The sequence below is a fragment of the Phascolarctos cinereus genome, unplaced genomic scaffold (assembly GCF_003287225.1).
Source record: "Phascolarctos cinereus isolate Bilbo 61053 unplaced genomic scaffold, phaCin_HiC Scaffold_726;HRSCAF=1367, whole genome shotgun sequence".
Classification (NCBI taxonomy): domain Eukaryota; kingdom Metazoa; phylum Chordata; class Mammalia; order Diprotodontia; family Phascolarctidae; genus Phascolarctos; species Phascolarctos cinereus.
In genome coordinates this window covers 402,100,825-402,125,427 of record NW_027556098.1, presented here as the reverse complement: position 1 = coordinate 402,125,427, position 24,603 = coordinate 402,100,825, and the positions used below count along the sequence as shown (strand labels likewise).

General features: G+C 43.6%; 1 protein-coding gene and 2 pseudogenes across 10 annotated transcripts in view; 1 reads left to right on the top strand and 2 right to left on the bottom strand.

Annotated features, from left to right (window-relative positions):
* LOC110200380 (tumor necrosis factor receptor superfamily member 14-like) overlaps nucleotides 1-5,639 on the bottom strand; it is a 38,509-nt gene extending 32,870 nt beyond the window's left edge. For 5 of the 9 annotated variants that reach the window (XR_013482562.1, XM_078145752.1, XM_078145751.1 and 2 more), the window contains exons 1-2: nucleotides 5,550-5,639; nucleotides 1,918-3,860 (exon numbers count right to left, since the gene is read on the bottom strand). Coding sequence is in view for 4 of the 9 variants with exons in the window: in XM_078145752.1 (XP_078001878.1) it covers nucleotides 1,918-1,986 (69 nt within the window). In the remaining 5 variants the exon portion in view is untranslated. Of the gene's footprint in view, nucleotides 1-599; nucleotides 697-1,917; nucleotides 3,861-5,549 lie in introns of all 9 variants that reach the window. The other 4 variants (XR_013482564.1, XR_013482561.1, XR_013482560.1 and 1 more) reach the window with 4 other exon arrangements.
* Nucleotides 2,073-3,391, top strand: LOC110197763 (single Ig IL-1-related receptor pseudogene; annotated as a pseudogene).
* LOC110197758 (tumor necrosis factor receptor superfamily member 14-like) lies at nucleotides 5,587-22,516 on the bottom strand (annotated as a pseudogene). Its single transcript, XR_013482565.1, has 6 exons — nucleotides 22,449-22,516; nucleotides 20,745-20,850; nucleotides 17,112-17,237; nucleotides 12,952-13,107; nucleotides 9,590-9,680; nucleotides 5,587-5,719 (listed from the first exon to the last, which is right to left on the bottom strand). The product of XR_013482565.1 is annotated as a tumor necrosis factor receptor superfamily member 14-like (transcript).
* Nucleotides 22,517-24,603: the final 2,087 nt, after the last annotated feature.

Here is a 24,603-nt window from a genome sequence, read left to right as displayed (position 1 = left end):
GTAATGAGGGTGAGGGAGAGAGTGTAGTCCAGGGTGTCAGGAAAACTGGGTTCTAATCTTGACCTTGTCACTCACTGGCTAGAGGACTGTGGGCTAGCCACTTACCCTCTTGGGGCCTCAGTTTCCCTATCTGTAAAATGAGGGGGTGGAGAGACAACAGGATGTACTGGAGAAAGCACAGGAATGGGAGCCAGAAGATTTGAGTTAGAATCCTGCCTCAGGCCCTTACTGTGCTGCCCTGGATAAGTCATTTAACCTTTGTTGCTCTCAGTTTCCTGAATTGTAAAATGAGGAGATTGAAGGCCTCAGAGAGCCCTTCCAGCTCTAGACCTAGGATCCTGTGATCTAATCTCTAAGAGAGTCTAACCAGTCTGTAACTTTAAAAAGCACCAACCTGGGAAGGGTGGGGGGAGGGGAGGGAGGGCATTAGGAGAGAGGGACATGGATGCTAATGCTATGTAATTTTAACCATGACTAATTCACACTTAATTTAGCACTTCAAAGGTTTCCAGAGAACTTTTCACACTTTTCATCAATAGTACTCTGTACTGTTACTATAGCCATTCTACAGGTAGGGAAACCAAGGTTGGAAGGTTAACCTGGTAAATGTGTGAGGCAGGATTCAAATTCAGGTCTTCCTGACTCCATCCACTCTCTCCCTCTCCAAGTGATGTTGTAGGATTGCCTCCCACAAACCTGATAAGAACCAGAGAGACAATGGAGAAGTGAAGAGAGGAGAAGACTCTACTGGAGGGCTCTACAGGGGAATTATTGCCTCAGTTGGCCTGGCTGCTTATCAAATGTGCTCCACCTAAAACTTCTAACACATGTTTATCTCTAAGGGAGTGGGGAAAGGAGGGGCCTAAGGGCCACAATGAATATGAGTTAAGATAAAGTACTTAAAGGCACAGTGCTTGGCACAAACTAGGCAGTTAATAAAAGTTGGTTTTCTTTTATTTTATGCATTTAAAAACTTAGTTTGGCAAGGAGTCATAGTCCTTATAGAACTGACAAAGAAATCCATGCCTGCCCCCCTAAAAAACAGGTAAGAACCCCTAATTTCTAATCTGACCCCTTTACTTTGGGGATAAGAAAGCTCATTCTCAGAGAGCTAAGGAAAAGTCAGCAAGCATTTATTAAACACCTACTGTGTGTCAGGCAGGCGGAGAGGTGGCATAGTAAATAGAGTGCCAGGCCTGGAGTCAAAAAAACCTGAGTTCAAAGACAGTCTCAGATACTTCCTAGCTGTGTGACCCTGGGCAAGTCACTTAACCCTGGTTGCCTCAGTTTACTCATCTGTAAGATGAGCTGGAAAAGGAAATGGGAAAGCACTCCAGTCTCTTTGTTAAGAAAACCCCAAATGGGGCCATGAAGAGTCAGACTCGACTGAAAAATGACTTAACAACAACTGTAGGAAGTTGCCCTCCCTCACCTCAGAGATCCCGTCCTGTCCTCTCCCTACCACACAGCATCTCACTCTCCTTAGACAGGCTTCTTATTTCCTCCACCACCCCTCTAGTCTTCTCCCCCTCTGCCTGTCACTAAATTCAAGAGGAAAAGAATATGGACTTTGAATTCTTTTTGTGCTCAGTTTAGGGGCATGGAGAGGGTGGGAGGGGACTGGGGAGGGGAATGAGGGGAGGGGGCACCAGGTGTCAGGGAATTAGGGAGAGGGGAACGGAAGAGAAAGACTGGGTGAGGGGAGGAGGAGGGAGCTGGAAGAGAGTTAGAGTGGGAATTAGGGAGGAAAATGGGGAGAGGATCCCCAGATGACTTGATATCTTCCTTTGAATCCTTCTCCCTGACTTCTGGAATCAAAGCTACAGCAGTTTCTCCCCCCTCTCCTTGGTGGTGAGTGGGTTGGGGTAGGGGGACAGAGAGCTGACAGTCCCTGTCTAGCTGCCCCCAGATTCTTACCAGCAAGCAGCCTCTGTTCATCATCTTTGCAGATTTCAGTCTGGTGGTCCTCAGCTCTAGAAAGCACATTTATCTTGTTTTGTGCTTTGACTAAGGTCTCCAAAGATAATGAAAGTGAAAATAAAAACCGTTAGTTAACTATTTAAATTTGTAAGATGAAGCACCATTCCCTACACCCTAGGACTAGAGCCAAAAGACGTCTTAGAAGAACTTAAGAAAGACTTCAAAGACCAAATTAGAGAGATTGAGAAAAAACAGGAGAAAAATGAGAGCAATCCAAGAAAATTTAAAAAAAAATATGAAAAAAGAAAGTCAACTAATTGGAAAAAGAAGTCCAAAAACTTAAAGAAGAAAATGAGCCACTGAAAGCCAGAGTTGGGAAAGGTGAAGCTAATGGCATATAAGACACCAAGAAATAAACAAAATCAAAAGAATGAAAAAATAGTACAGAATGAGAAACATCCCATTAGGAAAACAACTGATCTAAAGGATAGATTGAAACCCTCCCTTCCTTCCTCCCTTTCTCCCTTCCCTCTTCCCTTCCTTCCTTCCCTCCCTCCCTTCCTCTTTTTTTTTCTTTTGGTGAAGCAATTGGGGTGAAGTGACTTGCCTGGGGTCCCACAGGTAGTCTGCCTCCCTTCCTTCCTTCCTTCCCTTCCTTCCTTCCTCCTTCTCTCCCTCCCTTCCTCTTTCCCTCTCATTCTCAGATGGGAAGCTCTATGATGCCTACATCTCTTACACCAGCTCTCCAGAAGATGGGAGGTTTGTGAACTTCATCCTGAAACCACAGCTGGAGAATTGGCATGGCTGCGATCTTTTCCTGGATGACAGAGATGTCCTCCCCAACTCAGAGCCCTCTGTAAAGCTGATCATGAACCTCAGCTGATGCCAATGTCTTATTGTGGTTCTCTCAGATGCCTCCCTGGGGCAGACACAAATTCAGGGAAGGCCTGTGGAGGCTCCTCAAATTGTCCTGAATGCTGATCTTCATCACATTTGAGAGTGAGACCCATGATCCCTTACACCCTGTTCTCTGCCTGCTTCGGCAGCACCGACATGTTGTGACCCTGCTGCTGTGGAGGCCAGGCTCCATGATGACTTCCTCCACTTTTTGGAAGTAATTGCATCTAGCCCTGCTGCAAAAGATGCACTACAGGGCCCTGGTGAGTGACTCCCCCAGACTCAGCTACAGGAGGACAAGGATCCCACATTAACCTTCCCTGGTGGCTTCTTGGAGGGCTGGCCTGGTCCAGACCCAGACCCTGACTCTGACCCCAAAGGAGACCTGGGTGTCAGGGGACCCATCTTTAAAGACCTGCCCCTTCCATGCATGAGCCCAGTCCCTGAGCTGCCAAGCCTTAAGGCTTCTGGTGGGGAAACCCAGTGGAATGAGCTTGATGTCTCTGACCTGGGATATCATACCTATGGGGCTGGCATTGACTTTTACTGCCTGGTCATTGAAGATGACATGTAGGTTGCCAAGGACCTCCCACCTGTCCTTGCTCTGGGGAGCAGGGCCTTGGCCTGGGGAAGACAGGGCTTTGGACTGGGGGTGCAGAGCCTTGGGTTGGGGTGTAGAGCCTTGGTCTAGGGATGCAGAGCCTTGGGTTGGGCGGAAGAACCTTGGATTGGAGAGGCAGGGCCATGAACTGGGGCGGGGGCAGAGTGGGGCAGTGGAGAGAAGAGCACCTTCTTCCTTTAAATCAAAAGCCAGTGCCCCTCTCTGAACCTGTTTCTTGTGCTACAAAAGAAGAGATTGGACTACGTGACCCCTAATGGTTCTTCCAGCTTGAAATCTAGGACCCTGTGACTCTTTGCTCAATCTCCTGAGACTCTCAGGCATGTAGAGCAAAGGGTTAGGGTTAACTCTCACCTTAAATGCCTGATCCAGGGCATTCAAGTCTGGCGCTCACAAACCCCAGATTTCATCCTATTGCTGTTTTCTGCCAATAAAGTGACAATTCCCATTAAAAACAACAAAAGCAACAACAACTAAAGAACAGATTGAGGAGAGACAAGGTGAGAATTGTTGGACTACCTGAAAGTTATGATCAGAAAAAGAATTACCCCAAAGTTTTAGAATAAGAAGGTAAAGTAGAAATAGAAAAAATCCACTGCTCATTACCCAAAAGAAATCCCAGGATGAAAACTTACAGAAATATCATAGCCAAATTTCAAAGCTCCCAGGTTGAGGAGAAAATATTACAAGTGGCAAGAAAAAAAAATAACTTAAATACCTTGGAGCTACAATCAGGATCACACAAGACCTACTCTGTTTTCCCTCCATTACCCACCCTGTTTTCATTCAAGCATTCTTCTATCCATCATTTTCTCTGTCATCTATCTAGCCATCCTTCCTTCCATCTATCTTTTAAATTTAATTTAATTTTTGTTACATTTTAAGTTCTAAACTGTCTCCCTCTGTCCTCCCTACCCTGTACTAGAGAAGGCCACCATTTGACACAGATTCACATATATATCACACACACACACACACACACACACACACACACACAACAATTCATCACTTCTTTCTCTGGTGGTAGATAGCATCTTCCTTCATAGGTTCTTTATGGTTGATTTGAGTATTCATAATACTCAGAACGACTAAGTCATTTACACTTATTTTACTTGTTTTTATTGTTTACTTGTATTTTTGTGTATATATATATATATACAAGTATATATATGTATATATAAATACAATTGTTTACTCGTATATATTTACTTGTATTTATTGCTACTAGATACAATATTCCCCTCATTCTGGCCACTTCAGTTTTCATTATTCATGTAAGTCTTTCCATGTTTTTCTAAAATCAATCAGCTTATCCTTTCTTACAGCACAGTGGTATGCCATCACAATCATGTACCACAATTTGTTCAGCCACTCCCCAGTTGATTGACATCCCCTCATTTTCCATTTCTTTGCCACCACAAGGAGATCTGCTATGAATATTTTAGGACATACAGGTTCTTTTCCTTTTCCTCTGATCACCTTGGGAAACAGACCTAATAGTGAGATTTCTGAGTCAAATTCTTCCATCTATCTCTTCCATCTATCTAGCATTTTATCCAGCATCTTTCAATCTTTCAGTCCATCCATTCAACTTTTTATCCAGCCAAGCAACTATCTATCTATCTATCTATCTATCTATCTATCTATCTATCTATCTATCTATCTATCTATCTATCTACTTATATATGATATATCTATCTCTGCTGACAATCATTACCTCCCTTTGGAGAAAGGAATGTTTTCCATGTTCACTTCACAAAGTTGTGGTGATAAGAAATCTCACTTAGATTGGCTTTGTGTGAATTTAAGGGTTAGTGATTAGCAGCAGAAATATAACTGGGAATGTCTGTGTCTGGGGGCAAGGACCATAGACTGAACCTGGGTCAAGCCTGCCCTCAGTTAAGTGGGGAAGGGTGGGGGGAGGAAGGAGGAAGGAGGGAGACAGGGGGAAGCACTCCTCTGCCTCCCAGCTGGCATTTCCCTAGCTGCGCTGAATGAATGTATGATTTACGTACTGAGAGCTATTGTTTCTCTAGCCCTAAAGGACTCCAATTTTGGTCAATGTCCTAGAGTAAAGTCCTCACCTCTCCACCCTCTATATGTCTCTGTTTACCTCTGTCTCAGTTCTTTTTCCTTCTAACAAATAGTATTCAAATGGTGAAGGAGATGACAATGATGTTGTTGGTACCAATAAATCCGAGTGGAGGGTTACTCTGCATTGAGCACAATGCGTCCATGGTTTCAGTGCCTGGCTTTTCTTCAAATAAACCCTGGGAAGTACAACTAGGAAGACAGATGAGGATAGGTGTCATTGAATATGAATTCATTCCCATCAGCCCAGCAAAACTGAGTGATCCAATCTCTCCCCCAGTTGCAGTCAGCCACGCAACTCAGCAGACAAAGAGGCTTACAGAAAGAGAGGCAGAGTATCCTAACTAGAGGGAGAGAAGTAGGTAAAGACAGCAGTGCACACCTTTCCAGCTTGTAAACAACACAAAGCCCAGAGGGAAGGCACACACGTTAGACTGGCTGGAAAGCCAGTGTGCCCAGAGACAGGGTTCAAAAAGATTTAAACAAATTAGAACCATAACACAAAGTTGTTGGGTTTTTTTTCCTCTCTCTCCCTCTCTTTTTCTGAGGGGCCCAGAACTACAATTTCATCAGTGTGGGGAATTCCCTGTTGTAGAAATGCCTTTCCCTGATGCAGGAATTGTCAGGGATTGAGAGCCTTAGATTGCTGGCTAGGCCACTGAGAGGCTGTGACCTGCCTGTGAGACAAAGTTTACCATGTCTAGGAGACAGAACTTGAGGCTTCCTGACTCCAAGGCAAGCCCTGTATACCCCACCGCCTGAGCTAACAGTAAGATGGAAAATAAGGCTGAATGGAATCAATGTGTTATAAATAGGCTTAAAAATCAACTCAAAAAGATCATAGAGCCAGAGATAGCTAGGTGGTCCAGTGGACACCAGTGGACAGAGTGCTGGACCTAGAGTCTGGAACATGAGAATTCACATCTTAGTTTAGACATTTCCTAGCTGTGTGACCTTGAGCAAGGCACTTAACCCCTGTTTGCCTCAGTTTCCTCATCTATGAAATAAGGCTCATAATAACACTGCCCAGTGTTGTTCTGAGGCTCAAAGGAGACAGCACCTAGAAAGTGCTGTGTAAATGTTAGCTATTGCTATTGCTGTTACTGTAGCTCCTGTCCCAATGCCCATTGGTATAAGACTCTTGCCTTATGGTGGAGATGAATGCCCTGTCCTGCAGGAGTTGGCTGGACAGAGTTGGTGGGAGTATTCCAGCCTTGATCAATCCTGTCCAGGACTCCTCAGTTTCAAGTCTTTTGGGGGGACTCTTCAAGCATCAAATTGCTTCTGGCTTCCAATTTCAAGAGGGAACATGTAAGAGGTCAACCCCAATTCAGGTTGCTGAAGGAAAGACTCTGGGAACCCCTGAGATGAGCCAGCAGCCTCCATCATGTCCTCCCCCCCCCCAGCTTGCTACACTAGAGACTGGGAGGAGTTTGCCTTTGGGTGAGATCTAGAACCCTGTCTTGGTCAAGCCAGGTCATCCACTCCCGATAGGAAAGCTCCTTCACTCTGTATTACCTGGTGTATATTCTCCTACATATATGTCCTTTGGTCTCCCTTTTGCTACAACTTCGATAAGTGGGTATCTTTGCTTTCTGTGAGGTGTGTTCATTGTGGAATTGGTATTAGGTGGGGAAGAGGGTCAAGCTTTGGAGAGAGAGCTTGAGGCTTCCCCTTCCTCCTCCAAAAACAAAGTAATCAGAAATTATATTGAACTTGATCATATCCTGCCTAGACTAATAACATTTAAAGGAACAGATAGTTATAAGAATACCCCATCTCTCTGAGAAGAACAAGGTGACCTCTGGTTCAACTTCCTGCCCCTGCTCTTGCAGGAATTAAAATCTTCCTTGGAAAAGGGCAGATGGGAGAAAAGGCTAGAGATCTCTAGTCTTCCTCCCTTTGAGCCACATGACAGCCCATACCACAGGTGGGCCTTAGCTCCATGCAGAGGTTTCTCTCTCTCTCTCCCTCCCCCCCTCCCTCTCTCTCTCTCCCTTTCTCTCTCTCTTTGTCTCTCTACTTGGAATCTCTAACACTACATTAATATCATTTTTACTGGGGTTCCCCTTCCTCCTCAAAGGGACAAAGTGGTCAGAAGTTGGATTGAACCTAATCATATTCCCTAAACTAATAATATTTAATGGAGCAGATAGATTTAGTTCTATCCTGATTATGCCCCCCTCTCCTTGTCCATTTCAATTATTATTTTCATTTTATTATTAATTTAATAATATTATTGTTCTTTAGTCATTTTGATCATGGCTGACTTTTCATGGCCCCATCTGAGGTTTTCTTGGCAAAGACACTGGAGTGGTGTTCCATTTCTTTCTCCAGCTCATTTTACAGATGAAGAAACTGAGGCCAACAAGGTTAAGTGGTTTGCCTGAGGTCACCAGCTAGTAAACATCTGAGGCCAGATTTGAACTCAGGAACATGAGTCTTCTTGACTCCACACCTGGCACTCTATCTACTATGCCACCTAGATGTCTCTATTTATTATTGAAATGGACATCAGAAGCAACCTATTCCAATCCTCTACTTATTACAATGATGAAACAGGTTTAAAGAACAAAAGTGATTTATCTGTGGTCACAAAGGAAGCAAACATCCAAAGCAGGATCTGAACCCAGGTCCTAATACCTTCCTGGGAAGGAAATGGGATCAGATAATAATTCATGTGATTGCCATAATCCTATGACAATAGATGCAAGCGAGGCCAACTCCAATTCTATGTCAGAGTCAGATGCTGCTGCAAATCATCAAGAATAATTTTTCTCTTTGTTTTCCCCTCCCAACATCTCCCATGAGTTCAATAGCTACAAGATTTTTGGAAGGAGAGGGACCTACAGGGTCATCAAATCTTAGAACATTTTGATGCTTATATCTCTGGGCCAAAAAGAGAGAGCAAAATGACATTGAGACAGTTCACAAATCTAAAGTAACTCACAACGTCAGGGTCCTCCAAATACAATGACCCTGAAGAGTGAACATCTTCTCCGTTAGCGAAGCTTCCCATAATGTGAACAGTGTGTGAAGATGATATTGACTGGCTGCCCCAATGAAAGAGGTTCCACAAGAGGGCGCAATAGGCTCATAGATTCTGGGCTGGAAGGGACTTCAGGGGGCCTCTCATATATAGATGAGGGAAACCGGGCACAGAGAGTTCAAATGACTGATAACAGCTGCTAGTATTTATATAGCATCTCCCATGGGCCAGCTCTTTTAAATATTATCTCACTGGCCCAAGGATAGGAGGATGTCTCAGTCTAGATTCTCTTGACTCCAAAGCCTTTTCCATGGTACTGGGGCAACCAAGGCTCCAAACCATGCATGTGAGGAGCTACTGAGGGGTTTTGGCTTTAAGGGGCCCAAAGGTTGTCTTGAGTATTTAGAAGGATGTTAAGTGGAAGAGAAGCAAAATCACTCAGCTTGGCCCCAGAGGGTAGAACCTGGAGTGATGGAGAGAAGACATAGAAAGGCAGATTTTAGTTCATTTTAAGGGAAAAGCCATAACAGTGACAGCTACTCAGCAGAAAGGAGACCAGAAGGAAGAGTAGACAAGCAGAACAGCTTTGAAAGCTGCATGTTGAATTTGTTTTATGCCTAAGAGGAAATGCAAGCTGTATGGAATAGAGATCTGTAGTTTGCTGCACATTCAGAGGTGTGCTGGAATCAGCTCAATCCATAAGCCAATTGTTACATTTCAGGGTGAGACTCATGCCTCTGAAATTGGCAAATACTGCAAATGAGGGCTTGATTTGTTATTTCATTGAGTATCTAGACTTAAGAAAATGATGAAGAAAATGTTGCTGATTCAGAATAAACTTAAAAATGTGTCTGGGTATATTTATTTTTAAGAGATCCAGTTGATAAACATTTATGTGCGCCCCACTCCCACCCCTTGTGGTCATTTCTTTCTTTTTTTTTCTGTTTTGCTTTGTATATGGAAATACTTGTTTCATTTAATGTTTGTTAAGGTCAGAATTTTTGTTTAAAACACTGTAAATGAACAAGCAAAAAGAATGAACCACCGAGTCCCAGAGAGTGTGATATACTTACTTGGTTCACGGCAGACACTGTGTAAGGGTCCCATTGGGGGAAAATGCCCCTGCCTGGCACTCTTCACAGATGTTGTTGTTTCTCTCTGTGCCTGAAAGAGGAGGAGACATGGGAGATTTGGTGCTGAGCATAGCAATAGGATTAGAGCAAAACATGGTGGCTAGGACAGTGTCCCTAGATTGGTTAGTACCTTCCCTGGAAGCTCTGTGTCAGAGCAAAGATTATTATGAACAACTCTATGAAATGCTCCCCAGGCCTGTAGCAAGAAATTTAAAAAAAATCTATATGTCTATATCTATCTATATCTATATCTATATCTATATCTATATCTATATCTAATCTATCTATCTATCTATCTATCTATATCTATCTATCTATCTATCTATCTATCTATCTATTGTTTCTGCATCATCTACATTACCCAATGTTTATTTCCCCTTACTAGATAATGTTTAAAGGCTAATTCTTTGGGGTCTGTGCAGGGAAGGAACACAAAGTACAACTAAGCAATTAACAAAGCAATAAATTAAGCCCGATCTATACTGTTTCCCCACTTTTGAAATTCCAGTGCTCATACTGAAAATTTTAAAACCAGGTCTTTGTAGAGTAATTCAGGCTGACTCCAACTGACCCCTCATGGCCTTATCTTACCCAGAGAGTCAACTCTTAGAATGAAGAATCTTAAAAAAGTAAAGTAAAAAACAGTTCAGGAAACTGATCAATATATCAAAAAAGTTTAACATTATGAGTAATGTTCCATACCCACAGTCCCTACTTCTACAAAGAAGCTGGAGATTGAGAATGAGGTATAGCAGCTCGGTGGTGAGGACAGAGTGCTGGGCCTGGAGGCAGGAAGATTTTAGCTTTAATCCAGCTTCAGACACTTACCAGCTATATAGTCCTGGAAAGTCACTTAACCTCTGTTTACCTGTTTCCCCTACTATAAAAGGGGGCTAATGATAGCACCTACTTTCTAGGTAATATTTGTAAAACACTTAGCACAGTATCTGGCATGCTGTAGGTACTATGAAAATGCTTGTTTACTTATGATTATTTTAGTTATCTGAAACCATACAAATGATTTTGCCCACTTACAGGATGGTGGCTTCAGAGGTAGACGGGACCTTAGAGTTCATTGACTCTTACTGTTTCATTTTACAGGAGAGAAAACTGTGGCCTAGAAAGGTCAAGTACATGACCTACTTGACCACATAGGTTACTCTTTTTTTTTTTTTTGCTTTTTGGTGAGGCAATCGGGGTTAAGTGACTTGCCCAGGGTCACACAGCTAGTAAGTGACATGTGTCTGAGACTGGATTTGAACTCACGTACTCCTGACTCCAAGGCCAGTTAGGTTACTCTTTCAATATTGAAAGGATCTTCACTTTGGGCAGCTTGGTTCCTCTCCTTACAAGTGCAGATTGGGATCCCCTTCTATTTTAGCAGACTGCCTTTCAGAGTTGTATCTGAAACATCCATCCCCTGAAGCCCATATGGGGCTGAGTCCCTCTGTACTAAACTAGGCAGGTCCTCAGAAACAGACCTCCAGAAAACCAGAGCCCTGGTCTTATTTTAGAAGCCTCCAGTGCAGCAATATTAGCCAGAATTGGAATTCTTTGGGGGTCACCTTCAAGAACCCGGGGAACATCGTGAACTAAGAAGAGAAGCAATGAACAAATTGCCAATCATATCTGTGGACAGGGGAAGAGGTTCTGACTAAACACGGGAGAGGGGTGATCACAGAGGACAAAATGGACAGCTTTAATCATATAAAATTTAAGAGATCTTGTAGAAACAAAACCAATACAGCTAAAATTAGAAACGAAGCAAGTAGCTGGGGAGGGGTGGGGTGGGAAATCTTTGCACCAAATTTCTCTGATAAAAGTCTCATTTCCGAGCTGTCTATAGAACTGATTAAAATGTATAAGAATAAGAGCCATTCTCCAAATGATAAATGGTCAAAGAGTAGGAGTAAGGAGTTTTCAAAGGAAAAAATTCAAAGCTATCAATAGCCATGTTTTTTTTAAATGCTCTAAATCTCTAATAATTTCAGGAGTGTAAATTAAAGTAGCTCTGAGGTTCCACCTCATACCCATCAGATGAGGAGACTGACAAACAAGAAAATGGCAAATGCTGGAGGGACTGTGGGAAAACAGGCTGATGTACTGTGGGTGGAGCTATGACTTGGTCCACACATTCTGAAAAATAATTTGAAGCTATACCCCAAAAGTTATTATGCTGTGCATCCCTTTTGCCCACTGATGCCAATTCTGATCTTATGCCTGCAAAGAGATCAAAGAAAGAGGGAAAGGACCTATATATGGCAAAATATTTAGAGCTTACATTTCTCTGTAGACAAAAAATTAGAAGCTAAGACTATGTCCACCAATTGGGGAACGGCTGAACAATTTATGGAACAGGAATGTAAGGGAATACTATTGTGCCATAAGAAATGATGAAATGGATGATTTCAGTGAAACATGAAAAAACTTGTATGAACTGATGTAGAGTGAAGTGAGCAGAACCAGGGGAACAATTTATATAGTAACAATAATATTGTAAAATCAAACAACTTAGAAAGACTCCAGAACTCAGACCAATGGAATAACCAACTACACTTCCAGAAGACTCATGTTTAAACATGCCACCCACCTCCTCATGGAAAGGTAAAGGACTCAAGGCACCCATGGAGACATGTATTCTCTTTGGGCATGGCCAATGCATGAATGTGCTTTGTTTGACCACACATAAAATTTGCTATAAGGGTTTTTGTTTTTGTTTTTGTTTTTCTCTTCTGGTAAGGGAGGAAAGGTGAGAAGAAGAGAAAATAAATTCTTGTCAATTTAAAAAAATATTTCATTTAAAAAGACAAAACAAAAATTTGAATCTTTTGATTGGAGACATTTGTGCCACCAAAGCACATTGGAGGAGGACACTAGTGGAGAGGCTTGGTTGACTTTTGCTAGCTCTGCCTAATTCCACATTTGCCCCACGCTGTCTGAGGTCCAAGTAGAGAAGACAGGGGACCTGAAACTGGACTTTGTGATCATGAACTCATAAATTTCCATCTGGAAGAGACCTCAGAGGTCATATCATCCAACCCCCTCATTTTACAGATGAGGAAAGCAAGGGCCAGAGAGGTCAAGGAACCTCAGGATCACATAGACAGTGAGGGCAAAGCTGAGTTTTGGACCCAAGCCCTCTCACACCAGATCCAGCCATCTTCTCACTGTACCACAACTACATCCTGGGGGGCAGCCTGAGCTGAGGGAGGGCTAGGCATTTCTCAGGTTTCCAGGGTAGCAGCCTGAAGCAGCAGTATTTCTGGGTGCCTGCGTGGATGATGGAGATGGAGCAGGCTAACCTGTAGACTTAATGTATTGGCCAGGGGTGCAGACTCTGTGAGCCATACACCTCTCACAGTCATCATCTTTTATGTTGGTGCAGAAATACCCTGGAGAGCAGCCACACAACGTGTTCAATGTAGATGAACGTTCCCATTTGGTCCGGAAGCCAGATTCTGAAAGAAAGAACAAAAGCATTTGCTGGGAAAGGTCCAAGGAGGGAGTACCCTGAGGTAGCCCACCCAGCTTTGGGCTCAAATACTGCCCCAGATCCTTTGTTGCTGAGGGATGCTGGACAGGTCACTCTAGGCCCCTCTAAGACTATGTGTTGTAGATAATGGGCACCTTATGGAAGGAATATTCTTCCCTGGGCAAGTAAAAGCACAGGCCTGGTGCCCCCACCATCAGCTTCTAAAAAGAAAAAGAAGAGACAAAGTACAAAGCATTATGCTGAGGATGGGCTACAAGGACAAAGACAGAACTGCTCCTGCCCTCAAGGAGACAACATTCTGCCTGTAAAATCTCAAGTGTTACTTTTTCTTAGGGAAGATGCGGCGTCTTTTGCCTTTTTATGTAGCCCCAGCACTTAGCATAGTGCCTGGCACATAGTAGGCCCTTAATAAATAATCATTTCTTCACTCCTCTTTCTTCTTTCCTTCCTTTTCTTCTTCTCTTCTCTTCTTTTCTCTTCTCTTCCTTCCTGCTTCCTTCCTTCCTTCTCAGCACTTAGCCTAGTGACTGGCATATAGTAGAAACTTAATAAATGTTTGATGACTTACTGACTTGGCCTTAATCTCCTCTGCAGAAGGAAGTGGTTGACCTAGATCTTAGGATGTAGAACTAGAAAGAGCTTTGGGTACCAATGAGTCCAACCTCTTCCTTTTATAATTGAAGACCTGAAGGCCAGGGAAGTAACTTGCCCCCAGTCACAGAAGCAGAAAAAGACTGAGGTAAGATAATTTCCAAGTGCCCTCTCAGTTTATCAATCCCATGACCCTATGAATCCAAATTTCTTGGGGAAATAGAGTCAAGGGATCCTGGGATGAGCGTGTATGCTGGGGACTAAGGGTAGGTAAGGTGTGGTGTAGAGAGGTGGGCTTGGGAGAGACGCTCTCCAGCCAGGCCTGTCTCTGAGTTGCACAGAGCTGAGTTCTGAAGCTAGAAGAGGGAATAGTGAATGGTTCCCCAAGGCCATCCTCAAAATTTGGGGAAGCTGTTATCCCTGGTCTAACAAAGCCAGCAGAAGCAGAAGTAGCAGGTGGGAGGGAGCAGAGAAAGTGGTACCTCCAATGCAGGCTTTGCCCCTCCTATTCTCTGATGACCTGCCCTAGGCAAGAGGGGAACCCCTGCAGAGGAAGGTGGCTTCCTGTGAGATGCAGCTGTGACTGAGGACAGTCCTGGGTATCTCTACCCCCAGCCTCAGCCCACCCCACAGCTAGCTGAGGACCCCAGGGGGAGTCTAATTCCTCTGCACAGTCTGAACCCCTAAGGATTTCCAGAGGCCGAGAGGCCACACAAGGGGGTCAGGAGGACCTGTTCAGGAAGAATGAAGGTGCAAATGAATTGTATTACAGGGCTGAAGCAGGAACGGAGCTTCTGTGGTTAGCTACAGGATATGTGGGCTCAGGAAAGTGGGGGCCAGCTACTGACCCTTCTGTGAGCAGGAGGCTGACTCCAGCACTACAGACTCAAATTTCTGAGTTGTATTCTCACAGCCTATGTGATTGCCTGGCTATGCCAAACCACCAGGTTTTGTCTTAGCTCTGTGTTCATCACAATCTCAGGCCAGTCTACCAACCTCTCCAGGAGGGCAAGGGTTGTTACCTGCACCCACTGTATGTGTACTAAGGAACAGGTTGGGAAAAGGACTTTCTCAAGATCACACAGAGTCAGTGAGAGGTAGCAAGAAGAATGGGAGAGGGGGAAGGGAAAAAGCATCACTAAATGATGCCAGGCACTGTGCTAAGTGCTTTACAGGTATGATCTTATTTGATCTCTAAAACAACCATGAAAGGTAGATGCTGTTATTGTTCCCATTTTACAGTTGAGATAACTGAGGCAGACTGAGGGTTAGCGAGTGATACCCCAGGTCATAAAGTTAGAAGTATCTGAGGTCACACTTGAACTCGGGTCTTCCTGACTCCAGACCCAACACTCTATCTAGTGTACCACTTGGCTACCAAAGCCTGAGTCTCCTAGTCAAACGGGTAAAGAATAGATTTAGAGCTGAAAGGAACCTGCTTTGTTATTGCAGCTAACCCTCTCACTTTAAAGATAAACAAATGCAAGTCCAGAATGGTTTTCCTGTTTTCCTTTTTTTCCTGATTTCCCTTAAGGCTAGTGCCTTCCTTCTGAGATTATCTCCACTTTGTCCTGCCTATGTCATGTTTGTAAGAGTTGTTTCATGGTGTCTTCCCCATGTGAGCTTCTCCAGGGTCTTTCCTGGTATCCCCAGCACTTAGCCTTTAGTGCTTGACACATAGTAGGCGCTTAATGAATATTTCTTGACTGGCTGGCAGAACATCAGGCAGATGGCAGAGCTGGATTTCAACCCAGGTCTCTGACTTCTCATCTAGGACTCTTCCGGGTCCATCACCTGGTGTCAATACTGGGAGTGATAACCTTTTCAAACTCTAAAAAGGAATATGTGTGAGACTGGAGGAGGAAAAGATGAAAAGCTGTGAGCAAGTTCTTAATTTGCAGTCATGGGACCTGAGTTCAAATCCTCACTGTTTTATTTAGTGCCTTATGAGTTTGGATAGGCAACTACTTTTTGGGTCAATTTCTTCAGTATGATGAAGGAAATGGATAAGATGACCTGTATAGTCCTTCTCAACTCTGGATCTGTTATCTTGTGATCCCTTCTACAGGGGCTAGAGAAGGGAGAGACCCTGAGGGGAGCAGGTCACAGTCCCTGAGGGAGGGGAAGAAAAGGGGAAATGGGGGAGCAAGAACAAGGAGAATCCCCAGCACTCTACACTGTCAAGAGATCTGACATGTTTAAGCATATTTCCTAGTTATACAAAATAGTCTATTTAAATTGGGAAGTCCAAGTTCCAGAATATGAAGGGCCAAAGTAGATGAGCTGGGTAGCAGGGCCAGCTCCACCACCCAGCATTCACCTGCCTTCCCTCTCTGCCATCCCCCACCAACAGGGATACACACCCCCTTCTCCAGCTTGATGTAGCCCTGCCCCACCTGAACTTCAGGGGTAAAGTGGGGTGGGATCATGGGGAGGGGATGTCCTTTGTTCTTGAAAACCATCCTCCATCACTGTGGTGAAAATTCATCTTTAGAAATTCATTCCTTTAAGTGAACAAGAACCTACTTTTTAAATACCCTTGGAAAAGGCAAGATCAGCAGTCACCCACAATCTAGTATGAATTAATTGCTTAGCGTAATTCCTACCTGGCAGGCAACTGAGGGCAGGGGAATTACCAGAAGAGAGCAGAGAGATGGAGAGGTAATTGGAAATACCAGAGCATGGCTGGGGAGGACAAGCCTATCTGGGGGTTAAAGGAAGAGGTTTTGGGAGTCAGGTGGAAACACAGATCTTGAGACAATCCTCCTACTCCAATGGCTAGGGATCAGGAAAGTGTAGACAGCAATATTTAAGGAGCTGGTAGGGCTCTAGGGACTAACTCAACCTCTTTCCCAAGTTCCTAAGGACCACCTTTGCTGATTGCCCCCTTCAGAATCCTAGGCATTTTAAGGACTTAGTTCTGAGATCTCTTCCAGCTTAGATAGTCTATGCCCTAGGGTTGTGTGAGAGAGTGTGAATAAACTATCTTGTGTTTCCTTGGTGGGAAATACTATGCCCTAGAACCTTAGGAACTAGTCCAAGCCCCTCATGTTATAGATGGGCAAATTGAGGTCCAAAGAATGGACATGATTGTCCAAGGTCACATAAGGAAAAGCCTGGAATAGAACCCAGGTCTCTCACCTACCAGAACAGCACTCTCACAGCCTCTCTTCCTAATCTGGTCCAGCTCCTGCTCTGTAGGCTGTCGATTTCCCCCACACCATCTTGTCTGCATAGGTCCAAGATTGATGAGTTTCTCTGGACCCTAATCCTCCTTTCCAGGGAAACTAGAGGGCTTAGGTCAGAGTCCAGGAAAGAGTAGGCTTTGGGTAAGATCCAGGATCTAAGTGACCCCAAGGCCCCTGAAGTACTTCTTACCGGAATCACAACCTTTACACTGGAAACATTTCTTCAGGCCATTCTGGTGTGCTGTGTAGGTCCCGGGATCACAAGGCACACATGTGGTGCCTGTCATTATACTGCATGTCCCATTAACTTTATAACCTAATAGTATCAAAGAGTCAGCATCAAGAACAAGGCACAGGACACCTCCCTGCAGCCCCACTCTCCCCCCAGTACCATCTTGACACCACCATATGCACACCCAAACCCAGACCCAGAAAACTACCAAGGCCATCTATGAAATTTAGGGGGTTTACTATGGCTTACTATGAAAATTAGGATGGTACATATCCATATCCCAACCCTCAGAGCATTAGAACCCAGTGTGTCCAAACTGAAAGGGACTTCAGAACAACAATGCAGAATGTCAGAATTAAAAAGAGCTCAAGGACATAGAATGTCAGAGATAAGAGAGATCTAAAAACATAGGATTTAGAGATGGGAGATAAAGCTTAGAATACAAAATGTCAGAGTTGGGAAGGACCTCAGAATCTTGAATATCAGAGATGGGAGGGACTTCAGAACATAAGATTCATTTATAGGAAGACAACTTCAGAACACAGAAAGTTAGAAGTCACCTAGTCCTATGCTCTTGTTTTATAGATGTGGAAACTAAGTGACTGGCTCCAGGTCACATAGGTAGTGAAGGGGAGATCCAGGAGTTAATCTGGTTCCTAAGATCCTGTCCCACTCTGACATGCAGTAAATTTAGGTCAAGGCAGAGATGTTTGGGTAGGATTTGTAGATTTGAGGATTGCCAGATTAGAGATGGTAATTGAATCCATGGGAGCTGATACGAGCACCAAGTGAAACAGTACAGAGGGAGGAGAGAAGAGGACCCAGGACAGAACCTTGGTGGATACCTATTGCACTTCAGGGCATATTTTAAATGAAGATCCAGTAAAGGAGCCTGAGGAGTGTTCAGATAGGTTGGAAGAGAACCGGGAGTGAGTAATGTCCAGAAAACCTAGAGAAGAGAGAGTATCCAGAAGGACAGGGTAATCAATATGTTAAAGGCTGTAGAGAAGTCAAGGAGAATGGAGACTGGGAAAAGACCATTTGATTTTACAACTAAGAGATCATTAGTAACTTTGGAGAGAACAATTTCAATGGAATATTTAGGATTTAGGCCAGATCATAATGGCTTGAGAAGAGAGTAAGAGAAGAAATAGTAAAGGCTTCTATTGTACATGACCTTCTCAAGGAGTGTGGCTACAAAAATTAGAAGATATAAATATATAGATAGATAGATACAGATATCTAAAAAGATAGATATCTATATCTATCTACCTATCATCTATTTCATATATATTTATAAATATGTATTATGAATATATTATATATATATCAATACAGCATATGTGTATGTATATTATATGTGTGTGTACATAAGTGTGTGTATATATGTATGTGTATATGATAGCAGAGATGGAAAGATCAAATGGGGTTTTTTTGAGAATGGAAAGGATATGGGTAGGCAGTATAGAAGGAGTCAGTAGAAGGGAAAGATTAAAAAAAAGATAGAGTGAGGATAACAGAAGGGACAATATATTGGTGGAGATAGAAAGGAATGGGATCACTTGAATAGGTAAAGGGGTTAGCCTTGGTAGGGAGTAAGGCATCATGTGAGAGTTTTGGAGAAGGAGATAGTAGCAGAAGGTATATGAGTGATATGAGATGAGGAAGGGAAGAGAAGAAGGAACTTATGATGAATGAGCTCAATTTTTTCAATAAATGATGAAGCAAGGTTCTCAGCTGAGAGGGTGAGGGGAGAGGGAGCTATGGGAGGCTTGAGGAGGGATGAAGAGATTTAGAAAAGCCACAGTGCAGAGTGAGATAATGAGTTGATAAAGGCAGCAGAGTAGGATTGCCTACCATGAGTCAGGTTCCAATTAATGTTGTTTAACATAATTCTGGAGTGGAGACAGTCAGGAGAGTTGTATAATTTTCTCTATTTTTGCTCAGCAGCACATGCGTAGGAATGAAGGCAGTGAATGATGGCAGTGATCCAAGGCTTAAGCTTGGCAGAGCACAAGTAGAAAGCTAATAAAGGGGCTAGGGATTCAAGAGTAGAGGACAGTGTAGAGTTGAATTGTTTTTACCAAGGGGTCAAGATGGCAAAAAGAAAATAGAGTGGCTAGTTCTAGGGAGATGATCTGGGAGACAATTGAGAGGCTGAGAGCTGGATATCACAGTACAGATGAAGGGTAGGGCTTGATAAGGAGAGAAAGTGGAAAATAGGTTATAGGCAGATAAGAGGATTTCAGAATTCTTGAACTAGAAGGTTGTACATTTTGGGGTGACGGCAAGATCAAAGGTATGACCATCTTTGTGTATGGCTGAATTTCTGTGGAGGAGTAGCTCATGAGAAATGAGTAGTTTGGGGAACTGGGTGGCAAGCGTGTATGAGGATAAGTCAATATGTATGCTGAATTCTACTAGTATGGGGGCAAGAGATGAGAAAGGGAGAAACATTTTGAGACAAGTATTGAACTCACTGAGGAAGGAAAGGAAGTTACCTGGAGGTCTGTAGACAACAGCTTCCAGGATTGTAATTGGGTGATAGAAATAAATTGCATGAACTTCAAAGGAGGAAAAATTATTGAGCGATGGAGGAAGGGAGAGAACTTGAATGTAGCAATTGGGAGTATGTATTCCAACTCCCTGACCTTGCTCAGGTGAGAGTCCAATTGATGTTGCATAACATAAATAAGTGAAGATACAGCAATACGAGGAAGGGCAGTTGGTGAGGCTGTGTCATTAGAGGGGAAGTGGGCTTCAGTAAAAGCTAGTAGATGAATGAAGTTGGTGAGGAAAATATTTAGGATGAAGAGAAGTTTGTTGCCTTATAGAATAGGCATGCCAAGGGGCACAGTGGAAGGGAAGAGTGGTGCTTTTTTGGGGTGGGGGGTTAAAGGGATGAGAATAAGGAACCAGAGGGGAGAGTATGGAGAATAGGGTTTGGATGATGAATTAGAGGGTTTCAGAATCACTGGGATGTGTAGGGTATGAGGCAATGAGTGTTCAACAGTGGGGGCACTACTCCTCTTCCTAAAGGTGGCTAGAGATTGGTGTAGAAGTAAGCCCAGCTACTGTTATGTAGTTTATATTCTAGGTACAGATTCTGGAATCTTTGTACTGGGTATCACATCCAATAAGAAGAACAAAACAAAAATTAATATTATGTAGTATCCATACACCTTCTGTAAACGTGATTTATTTTACTTAGAAGAATGGACTTCCTTTGTATTCTTGTCCCCCTTATTTATAATTAACTTCCTCTTTAACCATAAACAAAAGATAGTGAATATTGTAAAAAAAAAATAAGGTAGTGAGTATTCAAGAAGAGATTCCTATGCTGGGAAAGAGATTGGGCGAGATGTCCTCCATGGCCCCTCTGAGCTCTGACATGCCCCCCATGATCCCTCTGAGATGCCCCCCATGGTCCTTCTAGCTCTGAGATGCCCTCCATGACTCCTCTAAACTCTGAGATTCTGTGGTACTATAATTCAAATGGATATATGAAGGAAGAAAGAGAGCCTAGGACAGGCAGGCATTTACCAGAGTAAGACAGTGATCTGTTCTGGAGAAAGAAACTCTCTGACTTACCTGCATGGCAAGGGTAACAGCACACTCCATCTACATTGTACTGTCCCATCCCACACTGCACTGCTTCCTTGAAGGACATGAGCTGCGTCGTAATGATGGTGAACATCTTGGGAAGGAAAGAAGGGGGTAATGAGGGCAAGGGAGAAAGCATGGTCCAGGGCATCAGGAAAACTGGGTTCTAATCTTGACCTTGTCACTCACTGGCTAGCTGACCTTAGGCTAGCCACTTACACTCTTGGGGCCTCATTTTCCCCATCTGTAAAATGAGGATGTTGAGAGACAGCAGGATATACTGCAGAAAGCACAGGAATGGGAGCCAGAAGATTTGAGTTAGAATCCTGCTTCAGGCACTTACTCATTGTGCTGCCCTGGACAAGTCCTTTAACCCTTCTTGGTCTCAGTTTCCTCATCTATAAAATGAGATTGGACTTGATGGCCTCAAAGATCCCTTCCAGCTCTAGACCTGTGATCTTGTGATCTAATCTCTAAGAGAGATTCTAACCAGTCTGTAACTTTAAAAAGCACCAACCTGGGAAGGCTGGGGGGAAGAGAGGGAGGGTGTAGGAGAGAGGGGCATGGATGCAGATATGACGTAATGTTAATCACGATTAATTCGCACTTAATGTGGCACTTTAAGGATTTCCAGAGAACTTTACACACTTTTCATTTGAGTGTTACTATTCTGTGAAGGAAGGGAAATCAAGGTTGGAAGATTAACCTAGTAAATGGGTGAGGCAGGATTCAAATTCAGGTCTTCCTGACTCCATCCACTCTTCCCGTCTCCAAGTGATGTTGTCGGACTGTCTCCCCCAAGCCTGATCAGAATCTGAGAGGCCATGGAGAGATGAAGGGAAGTGAAAAAACCCTGTCCGAGGGCTCTAAAGGGGAATTATTGCCTCATTTGGCTTCGCTGCTTATCAAAAGTGTTCCACCTAAAACACCTTAGCTTTTCCTGGCCTCAGTTCCCTCACGGATAAAATGCCAAGTGGTTCAGTGGATAGAGTGCCAGACCTGGAGTCATGAAGACCTGAGTTCAAATCTCAGACACTTCCTAGATGTGACCCTTGGCAAGTCAATTCACTCTGTTTGCCTCAGTTTCCTCATCTGTGAAATGAGCTGGAAAGGGAAATAGCAAACCACTCTAGTATCTCTGCTAAGAAAACTCCACATGGGATCACGGAGACTCAGACACGACTGAAAAATGACTTAGCAACAACTGTAGGAACCTGTTGGCCTCCCTCGCCTCAGAGATCCCGTCCTGTCCTCTCCCTACCACACAGCATCTCACTCTCCTTAGACAGGCTTCTAATTTCCTCCACCACCCCTCTAGTCTTCTCCCCCTCTGCCTATCACTAAATTCAAGAGGAAAGAATCTGGACTTTGGATTCCTTTTGTGTCCAGTTTAGGAACAGGGAGAGGGTGGGAGGGGACTGGGGAGGACGGAATGAGGGGAGGGGGCACCGGGTGTCAGGGAATAGGGAAAGGGGAATGGAAGAGAAAGACTGGGTGAGGGGAGGAGGAGGGAGCTGGGAAAAGAGAGTGAGAATCAGGGAGGAAAACGTGGAGAGGCTTCCCAGCTGGCTCGGGATCTTCCTCTGAATAGTCCTCCCTGACTTCTGGAGCCGAGGCTATAGCAGTTCCTCCTCCCTTTCCCTTGGGGGTGGGGGTGAATCGGGGTAGGGGGACAGAGACCGGGATTCTTACCATCAAGCAGAGTATGTTCCCCGTGTTGGCCGATCTCAACGAGAGCGCGCGCTGGCACAGAAGCCAGAGCAAGCTTTATAGTTAGTAATTGCCTAACTCCTCCCTTCTGGATCAGGATTGGCCCTGATCCTTCTGGGTTACATCTTCCATACGTGCCCTGTCCTTATATTTTACTTACATGTGATCCCCACTCCATTTTGTACCTAGAATTGTTGTTACTCCCTTCTTGTCTGGAGAAGTTACACCTAAAAACAAAAACAAAAATGAAAACAAGAAAACAACAACAACAAAAAAGAAGTTAGACCTAATTTGCTTGCAGAACTGGTTGGGGCCCCTCATTTGTGATTTCTTAATCACCCACCTGCTATTTCCTGATCGATTGGCCTTAAAGTGGTTTTGTTTGCTGTCTTTTATAACCGTGCTCATTTCTGTCTATCTACTTATGTGGAAACTCGACTCTTTTATTTCTCACATCCCTTCCCCCTCTCCCTTGGATAGGGGGCGAAGAGGGAGAGGGTGACTGAGAGCAGGCAGTCCCTGCTCAGCTGCCCCCAGACCTAGATTCTTACCATCAATTCTTTACCATCTCTGTGGATCTCAGCCTGACGGTTTTCTGCTCCCGAGCGCTCATTTTGGTCTTTAACCAAGGTCTTTGAAGATACTGACAGTGAAAATAAAAACAATGCAAATGGGTAGAAGGGGAAAACAAAGTGCTCTCTGGAAGGTACACGGGATGTGGCCGTAACCTACAAATGTGCACATAAGAATGAATTTGTAAAGGAGGGAACAAGCTGGTGATAATCAGAAACTTAAAAATGTGCTTCTTTAGCTCAAGGGGAGCATGTGCATAAGGGTAGAGAGATAGCTAGATATGGATATATACATGCATACATGCACATATATGTATGTATTTATATGTATATGCACACACACACACACACACACACACACACACACACACATATATATATATATATATATATATATATATATACATACATATGTGTTATTTTAGAGTTGTTTGGAGGGGAATTGGGAGAGCTTGGGTGAGTCCCTGCCAAAAGAAGACAATTATTTGATCCATTCAAATAGATGAGTAATATACTGCCCCCTAATATCTGTATGTTAGAAGCATCATGTGCTTACTACTCATATCTCTATATAAAGTGGTGAACAATTGAAACTTAGAAAATTTTGATTTTCTAGCATTAATTATTTTGACAGCATTGTCTAACATGCTTTTAGGTTGTAGTGCCATTTCCTTTGATGTGGAAACTTGTTTGTATATGCTGCTATGTCCCAAAGTTAGTTCTGTTAATATTTTAAATAAATGAAATAATGCCCGTCAAATTTCGCAGTCATTGATTTTAAACAGGATGAGCTCAAATCTGCCTCAGATACTTCCTATCTGTGTGACCCTGGGCAAGTCACTTCACTCTGTTTGCCTCAGTTACTTCATCTGTAAAATGAGCTGGAGAAGGAAATGGCAAAGCACCCCAGTATCTTTGTCAAGAACACCCCAAATGGGATCATGAAGAGCCAGACAGAAATGCAAAAATGATTGAACAAGAACTCTCAACTGACAAAATCCATCAAAGGACATCAAGAAGGAGTAGCCATATAGGAAGGAGGAGAACTAGGAGAGGAGTGTCACAAAACCTACAGAGACTACCAAAGAGAAGAGGGTGATTGACAATGTCAAAGTCTTCAGAGAAGTCAAGAAAGATGAGGATTGAGAAACAGCCATGAGAGTTGGCAGTTTAAAGATCACTGGTAAATTTAGAGAAAGTAGTTTCAGTTGAATGAAGTCAGAAGCCCAGAGAGTTATGAAGAAAGTTAGAAGGGGGGCAGCTGGGTGGCGCAGTGGATAGAGCACCAGCCTTGGAGTCAGGAGGACCTGAAGTCAAATGTGACCTTAGACACTTACTAGCTATGTGACCTTGGGAAAGTCACTTAACACTAATTGCCTCAGAAAGGAAAGAAGGAAGTGAAGATATTTATTATAGATAGCCTTCTCAAGGAGTTCAGCCACAAAAGTGAGAAGAGATATAGAACAATAGCAAAGTGGCATGTTTGGATCAAGGGACTTGTTTTGGCCAAACATGAGTGTGTATGTGTAAGCAGAAGTGAAGTGACCAGCAGAGAGAGCCCCAAA